Here is a 26,921-nt window from a genome sequence, read left to right on the forward strand (position 1 = left end):
TGAGCAGGGGGCGGGACCTAACCCGGGGGCGGTCCGGGTGGGGCGCGGCCTGACACGGGGCGCGGTCTGCGTCGGGGCGTGGTCTAGGGCGGGGCGGGGTCTGCGTCGGGGCGTGGTCTAACACGGGGCGTGGTCTGTGTCGGGGCGTGGCCCGGCGGGGGCGGGGCTTGAGGCGGGGCGGGGGCGGGCCCGGGGTGGGCCGGCGCGCGCGCAGTGTGGCGGGGGCGCGTGGCCTCCCCCTGTCGCGATGGCCGAGCAGTGAGTGCGGGCGGGGCCGGGGGATCCCGGGGGGTCCCGGGGGGCTGCGGGTCCCTGCGGGTCCCTGCGGGTCTCTGCGGTACCGCCCGGGCCCTGGGAGGAGGGAGCTGCGGGGCTCGAACCCGCTTCCCTGGCCTGGCGGCGCCGCCGGCCTCGGCTCGCTCCGGTTCTTCCCCCGGGCGCGGGGAGCCCTCGGGCCCGGCCGGAGCGGCAGGGAGGGCGGCGGGAGTGGAGCCGCGGCTCTCCGGCGGCGTGTCTCGGGGGAGGGCGGGGACCCCAGCAATCTCCGGGCTCAGGCGCTGCCCCGGCGGCTCGGGGGGACAGGAGGGGCCGGTTCCGATCAGCGCCGCCCCTCGCTGCTGTCCCGGGCCTGCCCGTGCGCTCCGGCTGTGGGTGTTCCTCCCTCAGGAGCACTGCAGAGCGACGCCGTTATTTTGCTTCGTTTCGGTCTATGATGCATAGAGTGTTTTTACCATCCACACGGATGTTTTTCTAATGCCGTTTGTTTTGGGCTTGAGGTCTTTGCTGTTTGATATTTATTCTTTCTGTACTGTTACAGAAAAATGGAAATTACAACTCCTCCGACATCCAAGTGCATCATGTACTGGAAAAGGAAAGTCAAGTCGGAGTACATGCGTCTACGGCAGCTGAAGAGGTTCCAGGCGAACATGGGAGCAAAGGTAGAGACACAGCAAGGACTGGGCTGAGATGTCCCCAAAAAGCCTTCATTTCAGCTCAGAGTGTCTGAGCGGTGCCAGAGGGTATCAGCAAGGTGAATTGATAAGCTGTGCTTGACTTGCAAGCTGGATCAATGGGAAGAGAAGGCATTTCTCCTCATGCTCTGCCTTGAGCCGGGTGTGCAGCAGCTGTTGCACACACGAGGCCATTGAACAAGCACTGGAGTTACTGCAGCAAGAGAACTCATTTCCAGTTGGTTTTTACAGGATCTCCCTGCTGAACCCTTTCTGTGCTGTGGGGGTTCTCAATGGGTTTTCTTAAATTTTGAGAGCTCCTTTCTCTCTTTTCAGGCTCTCTTTGTGGCCAACTTTGCAAAGGTCCATGAAAAGACTCAAATCCTTAATGAAGACTGGAAGAAGCTTCGCGTGCAGCCAGTGCAGTTGATGAAGCCAGTCAGTGGGCACCCTTTCCTGAAACAGGTGTGCAGAGAAAAAAGGGCAGCAGCAGCAACAGCTCTGGGGGGATGTGGGATGAGCTTTTGTCTGTGTTGTCCTAGGTCAGTGTCAGGCCATGCCTCACACTTCTGGAATGCAGAAATGGACAAAAAGTACCCCCAAGGCTTTTTCCTGCGATGAAGTTCACAGAATGGATATCCGTGTTTGTCCTGAATTCAGTTTTCCTCAGGCTGTGGCAGCCTCCCAGAGTGGTTCCTCACTGACCTCTGTACTTGTATTCCAGTGCACTGTTGAGAGCATTTTCCCTGGATTTTCAAGCCAGACACTGTACATGAGGACCCTGAACACAGTGGCACTGGTGCCCATTATGTACTCCTGGTCCCCTCTTCAGCAGAATTTCATGGTACGTGGGAAGCACGGGGTCTCAGTGCAGTCAGTGTCTGATTGTGACACAGCTGGGAAGTGGTTCTTTATCCCACTTGTTTAGGGCAACATCTGCTTGAAAGATAATGGAAAGTGTTGCTTTAGTTGCTTGTTTTGTAGAATCCCATAAGCCAGCCTTGTGTCCACACTACCTCACCCAGGTAGTTCCTTTACATCTGACTCCTTGACAGAGTCACCACTGCTTCACAGGATTCAAGGAGCAAATATGTTTTCTGAGTGGTTTTGTTTGTTTATGTTTTTTTCCTAAGATTTTTATTTCCTTTTAAATGAAGAGTTTTATTTCTTAGGCAGGTTCTTTGTGACTGGGTTGCAATGGAATGATGTGTCAGTGATAAGACATCTGCACCTTAGCTGTGCACCTTGTTGTTGGCAGAGCAGCCTTGGGCACAGCCCCATTGACATCCTCAAACACTGCTTTTCTGAGCTGTGTCTTATCTCTCTTCAGGTGGAGGATGAAACAGTTCTGTGCAATATCCCTTACATGGGCGACGAGGTGAAGGAAGAAGATGAAACTTTCATTGAAGAACTTATTAATAACTATGATGGGAAAGTTCATGGAGAGGAAGGTAACCTGGGAGCAGCCAGCTCTGTCCACTCAAGGCCAGGTTGGATGGGGCTTGGAGCAACCTGGTCTAGTGGCCTGTCCATGGCAGGGAATAAGATGAGCTTTAATATCCTTTCCAACCCCAACCTTCCTATGGTTCTGTGATTCAGTCTCTTGCAAATAATGTATCCAAGTAGCTCAGAAGTCAAAAGGTGGCAGCAGTAACCAGCTTTTCTGTGGGAGCTCTCAGAGCAGGGAAACAGGGTGGTGCCTGCTGTTCTCCTTTGCAAGGGCACATTCCTGCCTTTGGATACTTCACTCCTTTCTAGTGCCTGGAGTGCTCTGGAGCAATGCTCCTATGTACAGGGATTCACGGACATCCTCTGGGATGCTGAAAATGTGCTGGAGGGTGGGAGGAGCTCAGCAACCCTGTTCTGCTTGTTGCCTTAGCCGAGAGTTTAATCAATGAAAAGCGCTGCCTGCCCCACCATAAAATTCCCCAGGGGAAGGAAGACAGGGACAACTGGTGTGGCCTGTCCCCAGATTGCTGAAAATGATACAAAGCTACTGAATCTAGTGCTAAAATCCCACCTACCCCAACAAAACTGAGAGAAGGGCTCTGGTTGGTAGCAGAACACATTGGCTTGCAGTTTGCCATGGCAAGAAATGAGAAAGATGGTGGCACACCCACTTCTATGTGTTTCAGAAATGATCTCAGGGTCAGTCCTCATCAGTGATGCTGTGTTCCTGGAGCTGGTGAATGCTCTGAATCAGTATTCGGATGAGGAAGAGGAAGGACACAATGATTCTGAGGTGAAACAGGAGGATGGGAAAGAGGAGCTGCCAGTGACAAGGAAAAGAAAGCGAATTGCAGCAGAAGGTGGGTTTGGCCCCCAGAGAACTGGGGTTTGTGTTGGTCACATTTCCATCGTGCCCTGCCTGAGCACTGGGCACTGCTCTCCTGCCATCACTGGATTGTTAATGTGTCGCCAAGAGCAGTTCCAGCTTGGCAGATTCTGTAGCAGAAGAGAAATTGTTCCCTGTGGACAGAAGAAATCACCAGCTCACTGTCCCCTGTGGACAGAAGACATCACCAGCTTAAAGTGTGGTGAGGACTAATTTAAATGAGTCATCTGGAAACCCACTTCTGGTGAGATTAGCAGAGCTGAGTGTTATCTGAGAGGCTGTGGGAGCTCTGCTAGTGGAGGTTTTCAAGTGCTGGTCTGGCAAGCACCTGTCAGGGAGGTGTGGGTGGATCTGTTTCTGTGGGAGGCAGAGAGGTGGACCTTTTCAAATCCCTTCCAGACCTGCTTTCCATGTATTAGTGTTCCTCTTCCCTCTCCTGTGCCACCTGGAGCTCCTGTTGCCTAGAGGAAGCTCTGGTTTGTGGGATTTTCATGTGTCCTCAATGACCTTCTGAATGCTGATAGGTAATTTTGTCTTTGTCCTTGATCTGTAGTGATGCAGGTGGCACAAACAGCAAGATTTTCATGGATGTAGAAAAGCCTTGTCTGCAAGTTCTGACCTGGCAGAAATAAATAGTAATAGCACTTAAGAAAAGTTGGTACTTCCAGCAATACATTGTGCTACACTGAAAGTGGCCTAACATTGCTTCTGGAAGTGCCTTTGCCTGGTTACAGGACACAAGGTTTATCTGTTGTGCATGGGATTATGTTTCTGTCTTAAAATACAATCCTGAGTGTCTCTGGAATTGTTCTGTGCAAGAAGGAAAGACCCATTCATATCAGCTTGGCTGAGGAAATGTGTCTCCTCTTCTTTGTAGGTAACAAGAAGTGTTCCAAGAAGCGGTTCCCCAATGACATGATATTCACTGCTATTTCTTCCATGTTTCCTGAGTATGGCTTCCCAGAGGACATGAAAGAAAGGTAGAAACTCCCTCTTCTGGATGTCTGTTACCTTTCTTAGCAAGAGGTGAAATCTTTATCTCAGAAGCCAGCACTGTGGGCTGGCTGGGCCACAAAGCTCAGTGCCTGCAGGGCCAATAGACAGAGTGTGTTTTGAGCGTTACAAACTGCAGTTTGGCCTTGAGCTACCTGGGCCAGAGCCTGATGGGCCCAGACAGTGATGTAGGCTTGTAAAGTGTCACAAACAGGGAAAGCTTGCACATCCCTGGGTGTTTGTGTTTGTCAACAGGTACCGGGAGCTCACGGAGGTGTCAGACCCGAATGTGCTGCCGCCGCAGTGCACTCCCAACATCGACGGGCCGTGCGCCAAGTCGGTGCAGCGGGAGCAATCCCTGCACTCCTTCCACACCCTCTTCTGCCGCCGCTGCTTCAAATACGACTGCTTTCTGCATCGTAAGTGCCGTCTCAGCCGGACGCTTCCCTAGAGCCCTTTCTCCTCAGTTTTCCTCTGCACACCTTGCTTAGTCCGTGCTGCAGTCTCTGGAGGGTGGTGCCTCGTGAGTTTGCAGTGGGGCCTTAAGAGCTGACAGGTGCCCAGAAGCCTTTTGCACAGACGGCTCCACTCTTTGCTCACACGGATGGCAGACCGACCTGCATGGCCGTCCCCTCTCCACGCTCAGCACGCCGCCTCCGAGCTCCCGGCAGTTTGTGCAGTTGTCCTGCCACCACCAGACTTTGCTCTTGCTTTGCAGAAGCTCGTCAGTGAAAGGCATGAATGTTTCACTGCCAAAGTCTGGACATGCCCCTGTGTTTTGTTGCCTCACTGGAACTTACAGCTTCGTCTTAGTCATGTTCCTGCGCTTGGTCCTGCCAAAGCCTTTTGGATACTGATTAGCTGCTGGACCTGCTGTTCTCCAGGTCTAAGAGCTTCTTTGGGAAGTCACAGGACTTTTTCCAGTGAATTATTTATTAAAAGTTATAATATTAAGATCATGTGGTCTTTTTGTTTCAGTGTGAAAGCAGATCTTTTTCCCATGGCCTCTCCCAAGCTGCCTAGTCCCTGCTGTGGGTTGGAGCAGGGCTACCCCATGGGTCTGGTCACCTCAGGCCCCACTGCCAGGGGAGCCCTTGAGCACACAGGCTCCTGCTTCCTGTCCCTTGCAGAGTGGGGGGAGACTCTTGGAGAATGCTAATAGTAAAGATAACTGTTACTTTTTCAGCTTTTCATGCTACTCCTAATGTGTACAAACGAAAGAATAGAGAGACCAAGATTGAGCCAGATCCTTGCGGCGCAGACTGTTTCCTCTGGCTGGTATGTTTCTGTGTCACTGCTTTAGAAACCGTGAGAGAGAGAAGTGCCCTGGCCAGCTCTGCTTTGCAGAGCTCTGTGGATCTTTTCCATAATTTGGATGATTTTTTCAGAATTAGTTCTAGTCCTTATTGGATTCAGGGGAGCATGAATGCAAATGCAGACCTTACCAGATGCATATTATAGCAGATCTCCAACAAAGACTAATTCTAGAGGTGGCAGATGGGAAATTGTGTGACAGATGATTTCTCTGGACTCAGTGCAGTGTTATAGAAATTAAGCCCATATTAAAAAGGAGCAGAGTGAGAAGCCAGGAGGATTCAGAGGAGTGGGCTGGGGGTTGAGGGCCAGGGAGCCTCTGCTGGCTGGGCAGTGATGCCGAAGGGAACAAAGTGGGAATCTGCAGCACACGCAGCTGGCAGGGTTTGACACTTGCTGAAGGGACCACACGTGGCTGGCCTCTTCCACCTGCTCTTGGTGGTGGCAGGACAGGGCTTGTCCCAGGGCCTGTGGAAAAGCCTTCCTGCATTCCCTGGTCATCTGCCACCTGTCTTGTCTTCTGCTCTGCTTGCAGGAAGGAGCCAAGGAGTTTGCTGCACTGCACAACCCCCGGTCCAAGTGCTCAGGCCGTCGCCGGCGGCGGCACCACGTGGTGGGTGCATCCTGCTCCAACACCCCGGCTGTCACTGAGACCAGGGAGGGCGACAGCGACCGGGACACAGGCAATGAGTGGGCGTCTAGCTCCTCGGGTATGGTGCCAGTCCTGAGACACCCCACTCCTCTCTGGTGGGCAGTGAGGGCAGGCAGCTCCTCGCTGCTGGAGCTCTCCCGGGCTCCCCTCTGCTTCCTGCACAGCTGGAGAACTTGGAATTAGCAGGCAGTGTTCCCACAAAACCTGAGGGATGCCAGCCCTGCCCTGCCCTTTCTGCTGTGGGATTCACTGTCCTTTCCCAGGAAGGAGGAATGTTGCCAGGCAAAGCAAGAACTTTGCTGGGACCTGCAAAACCCAGAGCGAGCCCTTGGCTCCTGACACCATGCCTGGCCAGAAGCAGGAGTGTGTGGCCGGGAGTGCAGTGCAGGGTTGCAGGGCACTATGGGGAGACCACTGCCCTCCAGAACCATGATGGCCAGGTGCCTTCTTCTAGGTGTGTTTGGCTTAACATCTGCCTTTCCTGCCAGAGGCCAACTCCCGCTGCCAAACCCCCACTAAGCAGAAGCTGAGCCCAGCCTCCTCCCAGCTGTTTGCAGTGGAGACGCCGCAGGAACCCGTGGAGTGGACAGGAGCTGAGGAGTCACTCTTCCGTGTCTTCCATGGGACCTATTTCAACAACTTCTGCTCCATTGCCAGGCTGCTGGGGACAAAGACCTGCAAGCAGGTGGGTGCTCAGAGCAGGCCCAGGAGGGGCCAGGGCTGGAGCCACTTGGTTTTATTTCTCCAAAGCCTGCTGGTTTTATTTCTCTGCCACAAACCTCCCTGAGGAAGGTGCCACATCAATGCTTTTGGAGTTCAGGGTGTTACTCTGCAGCAGTGCTGCTGTTGGCAGAGTGAGTGCTGTGTGCTGGTGTTGTGGGTTCCCTCCCATGCTCAGTGTCACAGCCAGGTGTGTGGGCACTCATTTCCCAGGCAGAAGGAGCAACAGTGCCAGTAGGTAGGAAAATGGGGCAGAGCTGCTGCTCTCTGGACCCAGGCCTGGGAACCCCACTGTGCTTGCTCACACTCTCCTTATGCTTTCGATAAAACGACTTGAGTGCACTGAACTTGTTTCTTCTTCTTGCTTGTGTTCTTCGGTAGGTCTTTCAGTTTGCAGTAAAGGAATCGCTTATAACGAAACTGCCAACAAATGAGTTAATGAATCCATCCCAGAAGAAGAAAAGGAAGCACAGGCAAGTGCTGGACAAGCTTGTTTTGTTCTTAAAATGCAACCAGATCCGCTGCTTTTTGTGCCAACGCATTCCTGGTAATCCCCATCTGGCTCCCATCTGTGCGCAAGTCCTGCTGTCACATGGGGCTGCTGCTGCTGCTGCTGGGCGCTGGCCCTGGCCCTGGCCCAGCTCCAGGGCTGCTGCCCTGGTTGGGGGCTCAGTGGCCCTGTAGCCCCAGGCTCAGATCAAGGACAGGGCAGCACTGGCTGTTGCTCCTGGTGCCACTTCCCGAACAGCAGCCTCAGTTCCCTGACCTGTAACCCCCTTTGTGTGCTGATCCCAATATGTCCAGTATTATTCTGGCTCTGGTGTTTGGCTTGAAGAGCTTCCCTTCCTGCTGCAGCTGCATCACTCTCATCTCTCCCCACTTTATGGTGGCTGCTGATCATTAATGCATGAATCTGCCAGGCCCATCTCTGCTGTGCTGGCTCCTGGTGCTGAGCAGCGCTGGCTGGCTCTCCCTGATGGCTAATGCATTCCCTCAACCCTCTCTGCTCCTTTTCTAGGCTGTGGGCTGCTCACTGCAGGAAGATCCAGCTGAAGAAAGGTATTGTCGGTTGTGGCTGTGTCGTGGGAGGTTTGTTAGCATTGACTTCTCCAGCTCTGACTGCCACAGCGGGGTGGCCACATCCTGCTCACCAGCCTGGCAGGTCCAGCAGCGTGGAGGGGACTACCCCTGGCCAGGCTCCTTGGGGTACCAGGGGCATCGTGGCTGTGCCAGTGCCCGCTGAGGCTGCACGTGCAGTGGGGTTTGCTGCAGCCAGGGGCGGCTGAGGGCTGGTGTGCAGCCCTGCTGTGGACTAGGCTGTGGTTCTTGGCTCCAGCACCCTGCATGTGCTGCTTTGAAAAAGTTCCTGCAGCATGCAGCTTACAATCTCAGCTTTTCTCTTCTTGTTCTAGATAATTCACCGACCCAGGTGTACAACTACCAGCCCTGTGACCACCCCGAGCATCCCTGTGACAGCTCCTGCCCTTGCATCATGACTCAGAATTTCTGTGAGAAGTTCTGCCAGTGCAACCCTGACTGTAAGGAGAGGTCAAGGACTATTGGGCAGGAGAGCAGCCAGCTCTCCTGGCACAGAGCCCAGGGAGGGTGCAGAGCTGGGGCTTGCTGCGGGACTACTTTATTCCTGCACTCGCTGTTCTGTCCATCCACAGCAGTTCTGTTAGCAGCCTGCTAAAGTCCTAAGGGAAATGGTTCTGTGCTGCCCTGCAACTCTTGGCAGCTGAGAGACACTCTGTTAGTGCTCATCTCTGTGTCTATATCCTGCGGGTACTGCTGCTGGTCCCCTGTGAGCAGGATGTGTCTCCAGCAGTTAGCGTGGGTGTTGGGTCACTGTGATGGAGACAACAGCCAGACTTTGTTCTGTCCCTGCCCAAGGCCTGCTATGGCAAGACCTGGCTGGGGAGGAGCATCTGGGGCAGGGACCCTGCATGGCCCCTCTGTTCTCTGCCAAAACTCACAGTGCAAATCCATGGTCTTGTGTTGTTCCAGGTCAGAACCGCTTCCCAGGCTGCCGCTGTAAGACCCAGTGCAACACCAAGCAGTGCCCCTGCTACCTGGCTGTGCGGGAGTGTGACCCAGACCTCTGCCTCACCTGTGGAGCCTCAGAGCACTGGGACTGCAAGGTGGTCTCCTGCAAGAACTGCAGCATCCAGCGAGGCCTCAAAAAGGTATTGACAGCACTGTGGCAGGGGCTACCTTAGGGCAGAGCTGATACACAACTGCTGTTGTTGTGTGGGAAGAGGGGAACGACTTCCCTGCAGCTGCCAGAGTGACAAAGTCTGGAAAAAAAGCTGTTCTGCCCTGGTCCTCTGCAGCTCTTACTCTGGAGTAAGGATTGTAGATGTGAAAATCAGGAGATGAGAGTTACATGAGGAATGGTGAGAGCAAGGGAGTGTATAAAGTGACTGCAGAGAAAAATTTAGTCTTGAATTCTGCTGGTCAGAGCAAGGGATTGAGCATTAAAAAAAGAGAGAGAAAGTTGCAAATTAGCGTGTGTCACATCCTGTGCAGCTCCACGTAATGGTGTAAGTCTGTAGGGAGCTGTGTATCACTGTAACAAGAGGATGCTGGATGGACACTGGCTCCCCTCTGCTCCCATTATCTGGTGTGTGGCAGGTGCTGTACATGCCAACTCTCCCCATTTCCTTTCGTTTTGGTTCCAGCATTTGTTGCTGGCCCCATCGGACGTGGCTGGCTGGGGGACTTTCATCAAGGAGGCTGTGCAGAAGAACGAGTTCATCTCCGAGTACTGTGGGGAGGTCAGTGCTGCTGCCTGTGCTGGGGCTGCATGTAGTGGGACAGCTTCCTTTGTCCTTGGGGACAGCTGCCTTCCCCAGCTCGGCTGTGCCCATGGGCTTACTCTGACCAGGTTTGGAGAGCGAGCCTTGTGCTATCCGGGGACAGGTCTCAGTACCTCTGGCCCTCCACTGTGGAGGAGTGTTGTGTGTGTGCTGCTCCCTGGGAACCCTGCTCTGGCCTCTGCCCCCTCCCTGGGAGCCCCGGCAAGCTCCTGCCCATGAGGTGGGAGGGAGAGGAGGAGGGTGTTTCCAGGAGGCAGGCAAGCTCCTGGCTCAGCCCTCAGCTGCTGAGTCTCTCAAGGTGCTTTCCCTCTACAGCTTATTTCACAGGATGAGGCTGACAGGCGAGGAAAGGTCTACGACAAGTACATGTCCAGTTTCCTCTTCAACCTCAACAATGGTAACTTCCTGAGGTTGCCAGGGGTGGGGAGGCCAGGGCTGCTGGCTGGGTGGGCAGGCTTAGCCCACCTCTGGGTGACAGGCCTGGCCTTACACCACAGTTTTCTTTTTTTTTCTTGAATAGATTTTGTTGTTGATGCTACTCGCAAAGGAAATAAAATCCGCTTTGCCAACCACTCGGTGAACCCCAATTGCTATGCGAAAGGTGAGGTCCCCCTGCCCACCCAGACCAGGCAGGGCACAGTGCTCTGAGAGCTCCAGCCCAGGCTGGGGCAGTGCATCTCTGATATTGCATCTGTGATGTTGCATCTCTGGTTGCAGTTGTGATGGTGAACGGAGACCACCGGATTGGTATCTTCGCCAAGAGGGCCATCCAGGCAGGAGAGGAGCTCTTCTTTGACTACAGGTACCTTGGCCAGCAGGGACTCTGGGCTGCAGGGTTGACCCCACCTTCTGTGCAGGTTTGTGGGGGAGGTCACTGCTGCAGCCATGACTTCTTGTCCTGTAGGTACAGCCAGGCAGATGCCCTGAAGTATGTCGGCATAGAGAGGGAGACGGACATCATCTAAGCTCTGGGGTGGTCCTGGCACACCTTGCTGCTGCACCTTGTAAGCAATGCCATGTTTGCTTCACGCTGACATGACTGCTGCTGTTCCTGCTGCTGTGTGTGTCACAAGTGCTACTTTCCATCCAGACACCAGAGAGACTCGGAGCAGGAGTGTGAGCAGTCCCTGGGCCCCAGCTGCTATCCCAGGGTGGTTTCCCCTCTGCCCCAGCTGGCTGGGAAACAGGGAGTGCCCAGCTGGAGTGGCACCAAGGGATGCCTGGGGATGGGAGAGCAGCACTATGCAACATGATACTTTGAGTAGGGGTGCCACTGAGCTGGGTAGAGGACGATGTTACACTCACTGCCTGTGGTGACCCAGGGGAGGCTCCTCAGAAACCTTCCTTGGGCTTTGTGACCCCCTGGCCTTGGGAGTAAAGGGGAAATCTTCTCTGGCAGGGTGAGGTTTAGCCTTGGCACCCCATGCAAAAAGGAAAGAAAAAAGCACTTTAGTATCTTCAGCTGGTGGCTGGGCCCTGTATTTTGCGCTGGGGTGGAGGGACTGCAGGTGTGTGAGATGTCCTGCATCTGTCAGCACCTTTGTAGGGATGTTGCTCCAGGCCTGGGATAGGGCAGGCAGGATGGGGCCTGGGCTGACCGAAGGTTGGGGCTGTCCCCTGAGAGCCACATATGCCACCAGCCGCCTGCCTGGCCTGGTGCTGGGTGCTGAGCTGTGCTCCACCCAATATCCAGGGCTCCAGGATGACATGGGGAGCTTGCCTGAGCCCTGACCTGGCTCCAGGGCCCCAGCCCCCTCCCAGCTGTTTAGTCCAGGAACACACAGAGGTGCTGGGTTTGCCTGGGAGCCAAGCCCTCCCTGGCCCAGCCCTCACCATGGTTTCCCAGCCATGGCAGGCCAGGCTGTCTGTCTGTCCTTCCCGTTGTCCATGATGGGCCCCTGGAGCTTGGAGGTGTTTAGGTCTGTCTGGAGCAGTGCTTGTATCCCAGTACCTGCCTGAGCCTTGCTCCCTGCCACCTCCATCTGCCCAGCTCCTGCCAACCCTGCTCTTGCCTCAGCGTCTTCTGCCACTTTGGCCATATCTGCACTATGCCAGGCTTGTGTCTGTGGTTTGTTGACGGTGAATAATGGTAATAATAATGCACTTTAAATAACACGGCTTGTAGCCTTTGTCATAATAAAGTGGTAGCAAAGACCCTCCCCTGCTTGCTGGCCTCTGTTACCCTGGGGAGCAGCTGGCAGCAGCCTGTCCCCTGACTGTCCCCTGCTTGCTGGGCTCAGCCTGGCTGTCCCCGATGTGGCTCCCAGGGTCCAGGGGGATTCGTGAGTGTCCCAATGCCACTAGCTGCCTGAATCACACACGGCTCAGGGTGGGAAGGGGGCAGAGGGGAGAGCAGGACATGATGTGTGTGTGCAGCAGCAGCTGAGCTGCTTCCAGCCACAGTTCACTACACCCTGCATCTCATTCCGGGACCAGGAATTGCTGTTGTCCCTGAGGTCCCTTACTTGGTGCAGGCTGAGCTGGGGTGGGAGGAGAGGTTCTGCCCAGGCTGCCAAGGTGAAGGCTGGGGAGTGTCAAACGCCATCATTCTGCCTTTATTTGATACTCTTCACATCTCATTCAACAGAACAGGTTTTTTAAAAATAAAGTGCCCAGTGGAGCCAGGCCTTTGGGTAGATAAATGCATTTCTGTAACATCGTCTTACCACGACACAGCGAGTGAACAGGAGCTTTCCCTGGGCTGGAGGTAGCCGGCAGGACTGGCACTTCATACAGAGAAGTAGCAAACTACAGACCACATACCACGACACGCGGAACGTCACGCCCGCGGGAGCTTCCGTTTGGTTTTTTATACAAACCGATAGAATAAAAAAACCAGAGTGTAGTAGAATATCCAGCAACAAAAACGGTAGAAAGGATCTGTACCTGATTTATGAAAGCAGCATCTCAGCAAGGCGCGGTGGCGGCATGCGCGGCGCCGGTGTGGAGTATTGCTTGGCAGCCCGGCTGTGCGGGGCCGGTGCTCATGGCTCTGCGTGGTGCTGGCGAAGCGAGCAAAGCAGCGGGTCATCTACGCGGGCAGCACTAACGGGCGGCAGCAGCCGGGTGCCCCCGGCCAGAGGGAGGGTGGGCGCCGGGCCTGGGACTCCCCGACAGAGGCCAGGCAGGATTTGGCAGCTGTAGAGGCAGCAGCCTGCCTCCGGCTTGGGGGCTGTCGGCGTGTCCGGGGCGAGCGAGGCTGGGGCTCGGCGGACCGTGGCCGCACTCCAGGGGCCGGTCGGTGGTGGCCGTGGGGAGGAGGTGGCGTTCAGTCTGGAGGTGGGTGTTGGCAGTTCAGGTGTGCTCGGCCCTTTGGTCCCACGACGCTCGCTCGTTCCCGGGTGCCTCCCGGGGCTGCAGGGGCTATGAGCCCATCCCACCCCCAGCCCCGCTATTCCCCTCTCGCCTCCTCCAGGATCTGGGGCAGGTTCTGGTCCTTGCGTGCTGGCAGCTGTTTGGTAGCACTGCCGTAATCCTGGATGGCCTTGGGCTCGTTGGTGTGGTAAGAGCCCTTGTAGCGATGGTGGTAGAAGTACATTAGCACCAGTAGCCCTGCCAGCAGCAGGAGCAGGAAGATCACGACTGCGGGGAAGAGACAGCAGTGAGGGGTTGGGGAGGGGCCGCAGGGCCTGCCAGTGTGGAACACCAGCCAGAGGCTTCACTTACATCCAATGATGATCCCAATCCAGCCGTCGTCATGCACGTGGGGGAACTCTGCAGAGATAGAGTAGGCAGCTGAGACCAGGCTGCAGCAAGGTCTCATGCTGGAGCATCCCTTCTGCAGCCGGTGCTTCACGAGGGCTCCATCCCCACCAGGGTCCCACCACAGCACCCACCTGTGTCCATGTACCACGGGTCCATCTCAGGAGGGATAAGGAGGGTGCTGAGGGGGAGCATTGAGGCACAGCTCGACTCCACCAGTTCCCCCCGGATTCTGTAGGGCCGCAGGGCACTGGTGGGGTGGAAGATGGCTTTGAGGGGCACGAGGGTGTTGAATTTCACCCCTGAGAGGCAGCCTGAGAAACCAGGTGTGTTGTAGCGCTGGATCTCTGGGTCAATCACACCAGTCTCTGTGGGGCCACAGAAGGAGATTACTCATCCCTCTCAGCGGGCAAGGGCCATGCTGTGCAGAGAAGACCCCAGAGAACCCATCATGGGAACCCAGCTGAGGGCAGGACCCAGCTCACCCATCACACGCCCCAGGTACAGGTTTTTGGGCGAATCCAGCTTGCTGTCCACAAACAGGGAAAACTGCTGCTCCATGACGGGGAGATAGTCCACCTGGGAGGTAGGTGCACAGCATCAGTGCCCTCAGAGCCACCCTGCCCATGCCCCCTCTGAGCCTGACCTGAAGCCCCCAGGCCCCACTGGGAGGGTGTCCCAGCCCATACCTGGGTGTACAGTGTGCGGTGCAGGCGGGTGATGTTGACACGGTGGGGTCGCCCGTCCGTCACTGGCTTGTTGGTGAGAGTGAAGACATAGGGGCTGGTGCCCAGCTGGTAGCGCAGCTGTAGGCTCCCTGTGGGCAGCACAGGGCTGTCAGCAGGGCTGGACCTCTCAGTGGGCATGTCCAGCCCATCTATGGGGTTGGAAAGTGGCATCCCAGAGAGGAGCATCCTATGCAGCCCTATAGAGGAGAGTCCTCCTGCAGGCTCTGGGTGGGCCCTCACCATCATCCTTGATGAGCACAGCCATATAGTCCTTGACGAAGGTGCTGACATAGAGCAGCACAGCAGGCGCTGAGGTGGTGCTGAAGCTGAAGCTGACCTCCTCGCTGGTGAGGTTGTAGCCAGGCAGAGGCTGCCAGGGGCTGCTCACAATGCTGGCAAACTCGCGGGCGGCATACAGCGACATGGGCAGGATGTTGTACTGCACCCAGGTGCCCTCCTCGAAGTACCCACCGATGTCTGTGGGAGAGCCAATGGGATGAGGGGAGTGCCAGCTCCTCGTCCCTCCCACCCCCTGGAGCACAGCCACTCACCGTGGTTGCAGAAGGGTCCGGTGAAGGCAGAGATGCTGCAGTTGCAGGTGTAGTGGCTGTAGCGCTCGACACAGAGCCCGCTGTTCTGGCAGGGCACCGGAGGGTCCTGGCAGTAGCCGGTGCAGTTGACCCGCACACCTTCGGTCTCGTTGGCTTTGCCCTCCAGGTTGAGCGTCACCCCGTTCATCCGCAGGCCCCGCAGGCACCCCAGGAATGGGCGCATCTTGTGCTCTGCTGCGCCTGCAGCGGGACCAAGGCTCAGCGCCCTGTGGCACACGGGGACCTGGGGGTGCAGGGACGTGGCCAGGGGCTCTCACCAACATAGAGGGGCCTGTCGAAGTCCAGGTGGACGAAGCTCTGTGGGGGAGCTGGCCGCACCACCCAGGGCAGCTTGTCCACCCGCAGCCGTGCCAGCTTGACGTTGAGCTCAGCCTTCACCTGGTGCCACTCATCGTCATTCCAGGGTACCACCGACCGCACCGTCAGGTTCTCATCCCCATTCCCAATGTCATATATAAACACAACATCCCTGGTGGCTGCAAGGACATGGTGTTGAGAAGAGGCCCCAGCAATACTGCCCCCAACAGCCCTGCACCCTCTGTCCCCCTTACTGTTGAGCTCAATGCGGATGTAGTATCGGGAGCCTGGGTTCTCCAGGAAGACTCCAGACAGGGCAGTGGTCTTGAAGTAGAAAGAGATGTCAAGGCTGTGGTTGGCCTGGAAGGTGGGGAAGATCAGGGCTGCACCCCTGTTGAAGGAGACGGTGTTCCAGCTGTTGCCTGTGGGGAACAGGAGGGGCAGTGAGGGATAGGCAGGGTCCCTCCATGTGGGACCCTGCAGGCGGATGTAGGCACTCTGTAGGCAGGGGATGTTCTGTGGGGTCGGTCACTTACGGTCTCCATAGCACCGCAGGGGCCCCAGCAGGAACTGAGCTTCGGAGCCAGTGCGGTTGGTGTCTCCCACCACAACCTGGGTGACGGGCAGGTGGTCCACAAAGGTCAGCAGACCCTTGTCTGTCCTCCTGCAAATGTGAGTGCATCAGAGGGGCCATGAGGTGTTTCTGTCCCTTTGGTAGTCCACAGCCCTGTTACCCCCATCTGAGTGCCCCAGAGTCTGTGCTCCCCATGACTGCAGCCTCCACCCCACAGCTCCCATTCCACAGCCCCCACCACTCACCAAATTGCATGGTCAGCATCGCAGTTGCAGAAGTACTGGGGGTCAGCACAGTTCTTCTCCAGCCCGCAGGCGCAGCGCTGGATGCCCGGTTGTGAGCCCCCCCAGTAGTAGTGCCGCTCATCATTCCGACCCATCCAGAAGCTGAAGGGCAGCCCAGCTGCAGGCACAGAGGAGGGTCAGTGCACAGTCCCGTGTCATGGCCCTGCAGTGCAGCCACACAGCACAGCCCCACTTCCCCAGTACTCACAGGGGGTGTTGAGCAGGCGGGAGTTGTAGCAATGGAGCTCGATGCGCTGCTCGCAGTACTCAGAGGCGTTGGCCAGGGCTGAGACCTCAGCCCAGGAGGCATTCCAGTACTCCACAGCCCCCAGGTAGGGCTGGTCCACACTGGAGCCTATCACCCGTGTAGCATAGTGACGGTTGTGCCGGATGATGGTCCACGCTCGGTCCTCTGCAGGGAAAGGGGAGCTTTTAGGACCTGACCCCCAGGACACCCCTGCTCCATCCATCCTGTTCCAGCTCCAAGACACAGTCAAGGGCTGGTTCCAGGGGCACTGGACAGAGGGACCCCCTGCCCTCCTGCTACCCCCACCTCGGATGTCACAGTACACTGTGAAGGGCTTGAGCGGCCCACTGCCATCTGGGTCGATGGTGTAGTTGCCTGAGGTCTTCCCACTGACCCGGTAAGCATCACATGATTCCTTGTAAAGGGCTGGAAGAGAAGAATGGGGTGGAGGTCAGTGCAAGGGAGGCACCAGGCAGCAGTAGGGGCCGCAGGTGCGCATGTTGTCCCTGATCCATGAGGCTCCAGGCTCACATTTGTGGCACGTCTCCCCCTTGTAACCCGTCAGGTCGCAGATGCACATGAAGTCATCCCAGGACTGGATACAGCGGCTGTCGTGCTCACACAGGTTGGGGGTGCACCTGAGGGCATAGAGGGCTCCTGTCTCAGCACTAGCACAATCTCCCAGTGCCCCCCACTCCCAGGCAGCACCCTTGTCCTGGTCGATACCTGTCCGTGATCCCACAGACATTGAAGAACACGTTGTGGTACTGTGCCAGCCGGTGCTGTGCCAGCAGCTCCACGTCCACAGGCTGCATGTCTACATTCAGCATCTGCAGGCAGCCGTGGAAAGCCGTCTGGTTTGACCGGCAGCCAGTGACTGAGGCCGGCTTGGGGCAGCCTGCAAGACAGATCAGGGTGAGCAGCCCTCAGGCAGCCATTGCCCCAGACCCCGCCCTGCTGCCCACCTCCAAAGAAGTACTGGCTGCCAGTTCGTAGCTGGAAGGGGTGAGCCACCCGAAACTCAGCGCCATCATCATCATCAATGGTCACCACAGCTGAGCCTTCCCGTGCCACCAGGTGCACCGAGTGCCAGAAGCCATCATTCAGGCGATGCCCTGTGTGGAAGAGAGGAAGGTGCATGGAGAGGCTCCGCTGCCAGACTGACCCCCTGCCCCACACTGGCTCCCCAGCCCACCTGCGGCAAACTCCAGCTTCTTCTTGCCGGGCTGGGCAATGGAGACATTGACCTGCCCCTCACTCAGCACCATCTCAAGGGAGCCCAGGCGGTCAGAAAAACCAGTGTAGAGCAGGAGGCCAATATGGTCCCAGGAGCGGAAACGGAAGCTGACAGCCAGGCGATTCCTTCGAGGGATCCCCGGCACCCGAATGTAGTTGTTGATGCCAGCAAAGGTGATGGGGGTGGTCAGCTGGTCCTGGCAGTAGTGGCCCACTCTGCCCTGGGAATGACCATAGGAGGGGGTGAGAAAGGGAATGTTCCCATGGAGGGGAGGCCCTCTCATCCCCACAGTCCTGGCCTCAATCATGCCCAATTGATCCCAACGCCTGGCAGAGCCAGGCAGGCGCCCCAGGCCAGGGACAACCTTGCGCGGTCAATCCGGTGCCGCTCGGCTGAGCATGGTCACTGCCTGACCCCATGTCACCCTACAATGGGCAGGGAACGTAGCCCCAGGGAAGGGGTCACCCCACAGTGGGGCTAAGGACCACCAGGAAAGGAGTCCCCCCACAGCAGGGAGAGGAGTCCCAGAAAAGAGGCCACCCCCCAGGCTGGACCTCAAAGCGGATGTTGGATCGCCGGTGCCGGGCCAGTTCAGCAATGTTGACCCCATTGAACATGATGTTCTCCACACAGCCCCGGAAGTTCTGCCGGTAGGTGAGGTGCTGCTGGTCATGGTTGATCACCCCTCCAAAGAATATCTGGGAGGCAGAGGGAGGATGTCAACCCCGCTTTGGAGGACACCACAGGTCAGCATCCTGGCAGCCTCCTGCCCGCTGCACCCACCTCAGTTTCGAGGTCAAGCTGGTCGAAGGTGCCATGGCAGCGGAAGCGCTTGACCTCCCCGTCCAGCGTCAGGTTGACGTGGCGGCCAAGACGCTCAATGTGCAATGAGTGCCAGTGCTGATCATCCAGGAGGCTGCCCACCGCCACCGTTGTGTGGCCCTCACTGGCATGCAGTGGGCTGCTGCCTGGGGAGGACCAGCATCAGCCGGTGGCCCCCTGGCCCCATGCCCCCAGCCCCTGCCCCCGGCTCACCTAAGCTGATGTGCAGGAGGAGCTGGGCCTGTTTGAGCTCCACCGTGATGTAGTCACCCTGTGAGCCCTCCCCATGCATCAGCACCCCATCCTGCTCCAGTGTCTTGAAGTTGAAGGAGATGTCATCCTCAAAGGTGCTGACCATCTTGGCTCGGAAACGGTAGGAGATGGCATCATCCCCATCAAAGTAGAGTACATGTGACCCTGGGGAGAGCAGAGCAGCCCCACCCATGTCACTGCCTGCAGCAGCAGGTGCCCTGGCACAGGGAGCACACCCTTCTGCTATGGTCTATGCCATGGCCACAGATTGCTTGGGCACAATCCTCTCTGAAAGAGGTTTCCAGGTGTGCCAGAGCCAGGGTCCCACCACTCAGGGCTGCTGGAGCCCCTGGCCAGGTACTCACAGTAGGGGCAGCCATAGAGGCCCAGGCGCAGTCCAATCTTCCCACGCGGGTTCCAGGCCACGGGAATGATGCGAATGTAGCGTGCAAGGATGGGGTAATGCAGGTCATGCCGCACCACCCCGCTATTATTCACGTTCCCAAAGAATGTCTGGGGATGAAGGGTCACTGTCAACACCTTGCTCCAGGCCAGGGGTTTGTACTCCCCTCAGAGGGCTCCCTCCCATAGGGAACCCCGGGCTCCCCCCTACCCAGTTGCTGCCCTGCTGGAAGAAGGGTTTCCAGCTCGTAGGGTGGTCTCCATAGAGCACAATGTAGCGTGTAAGCCAGTCATAGCTGTTGAAGGTTCCCTGCGTGGCCACTGCGTTGATCCGGTGCTTTTGCATCAGGTCGATCTGGAGCCAGGGCTGCTTGTCCCGGGGGTCGGGGGACCAGCCGCTGGTGCCTGCAGAGGGAGCGGCTCAGCTGTTCTCATAGCCCCACGCCCATCGATCGGCTCCCGACTGAGCCGGGGCTGATTGCTCAGCCCCACCGCAGCACCTGACAGGACCCCTCAGCCCCGCGAGACGCAAAACCCGGCCGGGAACACGCCCTGCCCACGTCCCCTGCCCCGCCTGCATCCCAGTTCCGCGGAGGGACTCACTGTGCAGACGGGCAAAGCTGGCCGAGTAGAAGATGCTGTATCTGGAGGAGGCACCGATGGAGTAGGAGTAAAGGGGAGCAACGAGCTCATCATAGCAGGGTCCTGCGGGGAGAATGGGGCTGGGGGCAGGCTCGGGGCACTAAACTGGGCAGTGTCCCTGTGGGAGCTCCCCCGTCCCAGCCCTGCGGACCCTGAGGCTCTGGAGACCCCGCGGGCCGGCGGAGCGGCGGGCCCGTTTTGCTCTCCCCTCCCACTGCAGCGGAGCTGACACACCTCTGCGGGCCCCGGCGCCGGCACCAGCCGCCTCCGCACTGACGTGGGCGACGGGACCCCCGCTCTTCCTCGCCCCGCCGGGGAACGACCCCGCGTGGGAGCCCGGGGAATCCCCTGCAAACCCTCGCGGCCCCGGCAAAAGACCCTCCGGAGGGCCGGAGTCCCGAACCCCTTGCAGGGTCCCCTAGCGGGTCGGACGGAGTCCAGGAGCATCTCCAGCTCTCACTGCAGGAACCGTGCTGCATCACCCTCCAGTCCACCGCGCCCCGACTCTACCACTCCCTGTCCCACTGCCCCCCGCCTCGATGCCCCTTCGCCCAAGCTCTGGGGAAGGGATCCCGGGCGCCGGCTCAGGGGGCCGCGGGGAGCTGCCAGGTGCAGCCAGGACCTCGCCGATCCCCGTTCCCGAGCCCAGGTGCCGGGGCGGGCCCGGTGCAGCCCCGCGGCGGGGCCAGCCCGGCGGGTAGCGGCGCTGGCCGTGGTGCCGGAGGAGCCCGGCCGGTCCCGCGGGGCTGTCCCGCTCGCCTTGGCATTCCCGGGCATCCCGGATCCTCGGGGCGTCCCAGTTCCCCCGGGTCCCCAGAGGCTGCGGTCGGACGCGGGGCCGCCGCCGGCGGGGGGGCTGCGGCGGGGCCGCCTCGGGCGGGGTGCGGTCGCGGGGAGAGCCCGGACGCCCGTGTCCGGCGGTGACCTTGGGAACGATGCGAACAGGGGTAGCGGAAGATACCGACGGATGCCGGGGGATGCCGGAGGGAGAGGGGGGATGCCCGAGAGACCGGAGGGTGCGAAGGCTGCTCGGGGATGCGGAGCTGGGACGGCGGGCGCGGTCCCGCAGTGCGGAGCGGCCGCTCCCGGGACTGCGGCCCCACTTACGTGCGAGGCAGCCGGGGCCGGGGCGCAGGAAGCCGGCGCAGGCGGCGAGCAGGAGCCCGAGGAGGCGGCGGGCGCCCATGCTGCGCGCCCCGAGCGCCCTCGGCGCCGCCGCTCCCGGTGCTGCAGCCGCGCGGCGGAGCGGGGCCGGCGGCTCCGCCCACAGAGCGGGGGGGAGCTGGGGCCGGGCCGGGCGCAGCGCAGAGCCCCGGCCATCCCCCGCGGCACCCTCCGCCTCGCCGCCGGGAGATGCTCCGCCCGGGCGCCCGATTTCCCCCGCTCCTCGGCGCTGCGAGTTGTCGGCCGCCCCGGGCTGCACCGGGACACGGCTCTTGGGAGCGGGGGTAAAGGGGGCAGAGTGAGGCCGTGCAGGAGCTCCCCGGGTTTCCCCGGTGGGTTCCTATGCGGCGTCTGGTCCTGGCCGATCCCCCGTGCAGGGAGGGTCGGAGCGGTGCCCGCAGCCCCCGCCGCAGCAGATGTGGCGGCAGTTTGTAATCAAGCCGTGGATTAAGGCATGCAGGTCTCGAGGTCGCTGCTCTCTCCAGTGGTGCAGAAGGGATTTAGCTTGTATCTGCTTCCAACCACCCCCAGACGCCCACAGAGGGGCTGGGGGGGCTGGCGGCTGTGTGTCCTACATACACCCACGGACCCGCGGTGCCCCCTGCCCCCTGGCCCCGCAGAAGCAGGACACCTACTCTCCCAGGGGCCCCGAGCAGTCCCGAGAGATGGGGATGCCCCAGCAGCTGTTGGGTCCGGGCTGGCTCCAACTGTAGAGCAGGAGTCCGGCCAGGTTGTGCCCGGTGCAGGCGGCACAACACCGGTGGCTCCAGACCTGGCAGCATGTGCCAGACCAGGCTGCCGCGGGCAGGGCAGCACAGCCGTCAGCTGCAGGCGGCCGGTGCTAAGCCTCCGCCCTGCCCAGGCAGAGCCCAGGCCGGGGCTGGGGAGTGAAAGAGCTAACAGAAAGCCCCAGGTGTGGCAGGGATGTGGGACATCTGGCAGTGCACGAGGAGTTCTGCTACCAGGAGCTGGAACTGTATGCTGAGGACATTGGCACCCGCCCTCCTGTGCTCCAGACCTCGGCAGTGCCTGCAGGTCCATGCCCAGGAGAGGCACAGCTCACCTGGCCTTATCCTGACACCCAAGGGTGCTGCCTGCTCCAACCACAGCCCCACGTCCTGACCCTCTGCTGGGTCAGGTCTGTGACTGCCGCAACGGGGACATGCAGAGTCCCTGCTCTGCACCCACAGCTGGCTGTAGGGCCAGCATTGGGCTCAGGACCATCCTCCCTCCCCTTCCCCCAGGATGCAGGGGACGGGAAGGCACCCCCAGAGCCAGCACAGGGCAGAGACCTGCAGCTACCATCCCTGCACTGCAGAAAGAGCAGGAGAGGGGGAAGAGACCCTCCAGCAAAGAGCCCTGGGGACCCCCTGGAGGCTGGGGGCATCTCTCCCGCTGCTCTTCATCCAGGGTGCAGCAACTCCACAGCTCCACAATGAGCACCCTGGATCCCATACCCGTCTGGAGGCAGCAGGAGGGCCGAGGGCAGAGCTCGGATAAGCCATGGCAAAGACAGCTGTAGCTGGGAGAAAGGGGGATTGAGGGATTATGGCTGGGAGCCCATTAAATCTAGAGATCAGTTTTCTCCCCCCTGGGGAGAGGAAAGTGGGGCCTCTGCCCCACAGGAACTAATCTGCTTCTTAACGAAGAGCTGGAAATTTTGTTGTCAACAACCAGCAACACGCCTGCTCAGCACTGTGGGGATGCAGCGCTGGGTTGGGACCTCTGGGTGAGGGATATGGCCTGCACCAGCAGCCACCAGCTTCTGGAACCACCATGTTTGCCATCAGGAAAAGATAATCCTAGACCAGACAGGGCTCTGCTGATCCTGCTGGAGGAGCATCCTGCCTGAGCCCAGCTCAGTGCCAGCCCACAGCAGCTCCTACTCTTAGCCCCATTCCCTCTGGTCCTGCAGGAGCTAACAATAGCCCTGGGGTAGGCTGGGGTTTCCTGAGTGTGCTGGGTGCCCTCAGACAGACCCTCCTCCCCTGGCTGGATGCTCTTGGGTTTGGCCTGCACACCCACATGACATAAACTGAGCAGAGTTACTATTTCTATCCCCAGTACGCAGATGTAAAAGACACACCAAATAAAAGATTCAGGACAGGCTCCAAAGTGAGGTCACACCTGTCATCTCGCTTTCCTCCCCAGGGCTGGGCCTGTGCTCTGTACTGTTCTCGGTATCAGGAGCGGCACGTGGTCAAACCACAGGTTACAGAACACTGAGACACCAACAGCTTCAGACCCACCGGCCAGGGGAAAGGTCCTGCCGTGCAATGATGGAGCAGGTGAGGGGACTGCAGGGTGAGGGGGCTGCAGGGTGAGGGGTTTGTTGGGAGCCAGGCAGGACTCCCCATCACCGGCTTTTCTTAGTTTTTTAGGTAGCTTTCTTGTGTGCCCTGTGGGTTTGGGTGGAAAGGCAAAACCCTGGGGAATCAGGGCAGCATCTCATGCTCCGGGCCCCTGGAGTCCAGAGCAGGAAAGGAGCTAGAGGAGCTGCTGGAGAGTCAACCTGCCCTAGCACCATGTTCAGATCTCACCTGTGTCCTCAGAGCTGCTGAGGGGCTCAGGCCCAGCTGCCCGGGCTCGCTGACAGGGGCCAGAGTGTAATTGCTGTTGAGAGGCTACTCTGAGTCAGAGCATGTCCAATCCTGATCTCCAGGGCAATGGAGTCCCGACTGACCAGTACCAGGCTGCAGCACTGTCTCGCTGCCCCAGGCTGGGAGTTGGGAGCACTGTGCTCAGCTGCCTGCAACCTGTGTGAGGCAGCAGGATGTCCCAGGACCTCCCTGTCTGGGAGCAGGACTAGGCAGTGGAAGGCTGTGCTCACACCGGCATCCCCAGGCTGGTGCATGGGTGGGTGGGTGCTTTGGGCACCTGGGGATGCTGGTGTGGAGCCCCAAAATTCGACTGTCCTGGGTGGCTGGGGTCATAGGCTGGGTGCTGAGCCCCAGTGGATTCCAGAGCAGCTCCCCTGACAGCTGCAGGGCTAGTTTGTGGGACGTGGTGCAGTGCTGGGGACACCGTGGCTGGGGTCATGTCCCTTCCCCAGCTCTGCACTGCAGGCGGCTGCTCGGGAAGTGTGCGGTTGCTCTTGCAATGACTGAGCATGGTGAACCTCCCGCTGCTGCGGGGTGGGTGTGAGATGGAAACAACCCCACGCGTGGGGCCAGGGACCTGCGGCTGCAGCACACCCGGGCTCCCAGTGGCGGGGCTGGGTGGAGAAAGGCTGCTCTGGGTGTGGTTCTGCACCCCGTGGCTGGGCCACCGCTGCCGAGCCCTCCTCACTCAGTCTCCCTCTGCACAGGTGAGCCCCAGCCCCGTCTCAACAGAGCTGATGGCCACCACTGACTTCTACCTCTGGCAGGATGGGTACTCGGGCGAAGCTGGCATGTTGCCCGAGCTCTGCGAGAAGCAGGCAGTACAGGGCTTCGCCCGCACCTTCCAGCCTGCCGTCTACCTGCTGCTCTCACTGCTGGGCACAGCGGGGAATGGGCTGGTGCTGCTCACACACACCCGCTACCGCCAGGCACACAGTGTCACCGATGTCTGCCTCCTGCACCTCGCCCTATCCGACCTCCTGCTGCTCCTGACCCTGCCCTTCGCCATCACCGACACACTGCAGGGCTGGTCCCCAGGCACGGCTGCCTGCAAGGCGCTGCAGGGACTCTACGCCCTCAACTTCTACAGCGGCTTCTTGTTCCTCACCTGCATCAGCGTGGATCGCTATGTGGCCATCGTGCGGGTGACGGCTGCCTGCCGCCTGCGCCCACGAGCTCGCCGCCACGGCTGGCTGACGGCGGGGCTGGCCTGGCTGTTGGCCATGCTGCTAGCACTGCCTCAGTTCATCTACAGCCAGGCAGAGCAGCACCAGGATCTCCGGCTCTGTCGTGTCGTCTTCCCCCGTGTGGTCTCACGGGCAGCACGGGGGGCCACCAACCTGGTGCAGGTGGTGCTTGGCTTCGTGGTGCCCTTCCTGGTGATGGCATGCTGCTACGCAGCTGTGGCAAGGACACTGCTGGCATCCCGTGGTGCCCAGCCACACCGAGCACTACGAGTGTTGCTGGCTCTTGTGCTGGTGTTTGTGGTCCTGCAGCTGCCCCACAGCCTGATGGTGGTGCTGGACGCGGCCGAGCTGCTGACCAATTGGGAGATGAGCTGTGCCCAGAGCCACCGCAAGGACCTGGCACTGCTGGTCACCGGCGGGCTGGCGTACCTGCGCTGCTGCCTCAACCCCCTGCTCTACGCCTTCCTCGGCCAGCGCTTCCGCCGGGAGCTGTGGCTGCTCGCCAGCGATGTCGGCTGTGTGGGGTCCCCCGAACCGCGCTGCTCCGGCTGCCCCAGTCCCCGCCGGCGGACATCGCTCTCCACCTGCCCGGACGTGGAGTAGGAGCACGGTGCCCGCGGCAATGAGGGGAGCAGCGCCCAGGGGTTCGGCCCCTCTGCGGCTCCCTGGGGACAGCCCGGTCTGTGCATGGACCTGCCCCAGTGTGCAGCCGGGAACGAGCAGCACCAAACAATCCGCGCGGCGCCTGCACCCACATGGGCAGAGGGAAGAGCAGCCCCGCAGCGCCTGCATGCCCTGCGAGTGCCTTCACTGCCCGGCGACACGCCGCAATGTCAGGCGTGTTTAGGGGAATCCTTCAATGTCACCCGCGTCGCGGTTACACGTGCTCAGGGGCTCCGTACGGTGCCGATGAGCCGGGTCGGTGGGTGTAACAGCGGGCCCAGGCACGCAGCTGGTTCCCATTCTCATAATAAACCCCGAACGAGTCCCGCTGGGCGAGCGCAGTCTCCGTCCAGGGCGGCGCTGCCCCGGGGGTTTTGTGGGGCCGGGGGCGGCTCGGCGGCCACCGGCACTGGCGGGCGATGCCAGCAGGAGGCAGCAGAACCCCGCGCTTCTTGGCCGCCCTCTGCTCGTCCCTGCTGCTGGAGGGACAGGAAGCCCCCGGACTGGGGACAGCAGAGATCCCCCGGGAGAACCCTCCTTGGGTCCTGTCCGCCGGGGCGAGGGCAGAGAAACGTTTCTCTCCCTTCCTTACTCCTCCCCACGAGCTCCTCTGCCACGGCACATCCCGGCCCGGAGGCTCCCCAGCACTAGGGTGCTGCGCTGGTCCTGGCCCGGCCCGGACACGTGGCGACCAACACATGACCACGGCCTGGGACATGGCGAGTGACACATGTCCGGCGGGCTAGCACGTGGTGCCGTGGGCCAGCAGCGCCGGGGCCGAGCGGTGTCCGACTCAGCAGGTCTGGCTAAAGAAGCACTCCAGAGTGTTGGCTTGGCTCTGGTACAGCTGCTCGTGAAGTCTCCCAGTGGAGCTGTGCATGCAGAGAAGCACCTCCCAGTCCTGCCGGGGCAGGAGGCTACTTCCTGTTCACCCCGTGGTCTGCTTGGGATTAGCCCAGGGCTCGACTGGAAGAGGCCATTCCAGAACCTTCACTTACTGCTGGGCCAGAAGCAGGTTACTGCTGACTCAGCAGCTGCAGAGGTGGCGTGATGGGCCTCAGTCCCCCGCAGCCCTCGGTGGGGATCAAGGGCCAGATTTGGGCCAGACAGCACAGCTGCCCCTTCTGCCCATCCAGCCTGCGGTCTCGGGTGGTCCTGTTCCAGTCCTCCGCTGCCCCCATAGCTGCTGCACTCTGCTCGATACCCGTGACTGCCCTGGCTGCACAGCCGGCCCCACAGCGGGGCTCAGCCCAAGGCACAATCCAGCACAGGCTGCGTGGGAGAGGAACTGGCAGCCAGTGCTTCCTGCCTGTGCATCCCAGCACCCAGGCTCCCAGGGACGGCGGTGACCCAACAGCTGTAGCAAAGCCGGAGCCTTAACTCCTGGGGCTTCGGGAGTGGGGCCAGAGCCTGGACGCTGCCACGGCACCCATGCTCAAGGGTGTCACAGACCCCCTGCCACTGGGCAGAGCCCAGGGCTGGGCTGAGCCACACAGTTGTGGCGCCGGGTGTGACCCCACCATAAACGCCTTCTGCCAGCTTCTTTCTGGAAGCGCTCATGAGGGCCTGCATGACAGGCCTGCCTGGGCATGGTGTCCTGCCACCGGCGCCCTCCTGTCCAAGCACCGAGCCCATGGTGCTGCCCACTTGGCACCACACCGGGCTGAGTCGCCATCCTGGGACGGGCGCCAGTGTTGCCGCACGCAGGGGCCAGGGCAGCACATGC

The 26,921-nt window shown here is 59.7% G+C and overlaps 3 protein-coding genes across 4 annotated transcripts; 2 read left to right on the forward strand and 1 right to left on the reverse strand.

Annotated features, from left to right (window-relative positions):
* The first annotated feature begins 187 nt into the window (after positions 1-187).
* EZH1 (enhancer of zeste 1 polycomb repressive complex 2 subunit) lies at positions 188-12,650 on the forward strand. 2 transcript variants are annotated; one of them, XM_085040056.1, is made up of 21 exons: positions 188-258; positions 818-938; positions 1,287-1,415; positions 1,675-1,794; positions 2,281-2,401; positions 3,086-3,259; positions 4,163-4,265; positions 4,534-4,697; positions 5,465-5,556; positions 6,128-6,302; positions 6,733-6,929; positions 7,346-7,437; positions 7,983-8,023; positions 8,377-8,502; positions 8,972-9,150; positions 9,646-9,741; positions 10,099-10,180; positions 10,304-10,384; positions 10,501-10,585; positions 10,688-10,787; positions 12,371-12,650. In XM_085040056.1, the coding sequence occupies exons 1-20, from the start codon at positions 248-250 to the stop codon at positions 10,746-10,748; spliced, it is 2,250 nt and encodes a 749-aa protein (XP_084896182.1). In that variant the 5' UTR covers positions 188-247; the 3' UTR covers positions 10,749-10,787; positions 12,371-12,650. The 2 variants fall into 2 exon arrangements, with proteins under 2 accessions (XP_084896182.1, XP_084896181.1); XM_085040055.1 differs by lacking the exon at positions 12,371-12,650 and having other exon boundaries at positions 10,688-11,943.
* CNTNAP1 (contactin associated protein 1) lies at positions 12,313-20,846 on the reverse strand. Its single transcript, XM_085040054.1, has 24 exons — positions 20,689-20,846; positions 19,543-19,644; positions 19,151-19,344; positions 18,903-19,050; positions 18,499-18,702; positions 18,247-18,431; positions 18,018-18,161; positions 17,422-17,683; positions 17,192-17,341; positions 16,953-17,124; positions 16,758-16,864; positions 16,533-16,652; positions 16,188-16,391; positions 15,941-16,097; positions 15,658-15,785; positions 15,376-15,543; positions 15,082-15,300; positions 14,765-15,004; positions 14,454-14,690; positions 14,175-14,302; positions 13,971-14,064; positions 13,620-13,853; positions 13,450-13,497; positions 12,313-13,365 (listed from the first exon to the last, which is right to left on the reverse strand). The coding sequence occupies exons 1-24, from the start codon at positions 20,765-20,767 to the stop codon at positions 13,175-13,177; spliced, it is 3,915 nt and encodes a 1,304-aa protein (XP_084896180.1). The 5' UTR covers positions 20,768-20,846; the 3' UTR covers positions 12,313-13,174.
* Positions 20,847-22,444: 1,598 nt separating this feature from the next.
* CCR10 (C-C motif chemokine receptor 10) lies at positions 22,445-25,520 on the forward strand. The gene is made up of 2 exons (XM_085039828.1): positions 22,445-23,033; positions 24,053-25,520. The coding sequence occupies exons 1-2, from the start codon at positions 23,022-23,024 to the stop codon at positions 25,133-25,135; spliced, it is 1,095 nt and encodes a 364-aa protein (XP_084895954.1). The 5' UTR covers positions 22,445-23,021; the 3' UTR covers positions 25,136-25,520.
* The last annotated feature ends 1,401 nt before the right edge of the window (positions 25,521-26,921 follow it).

The sequence above is a fragment of the Lichenostomus cassidix genome, chromosome 27, assembly GCF_008360975.1.
Source record: "Lichenostomus cassidix isolate B80296 chromosome 27, HeHo_3.0, whole genome shotgun sequence".
Lineage (NCBI taxonomy): Eukaryota > Metazoa > Chordata > Aves > Passeriformes > Meliphagidae > Lichenostomus > Lichenostomus cassidix.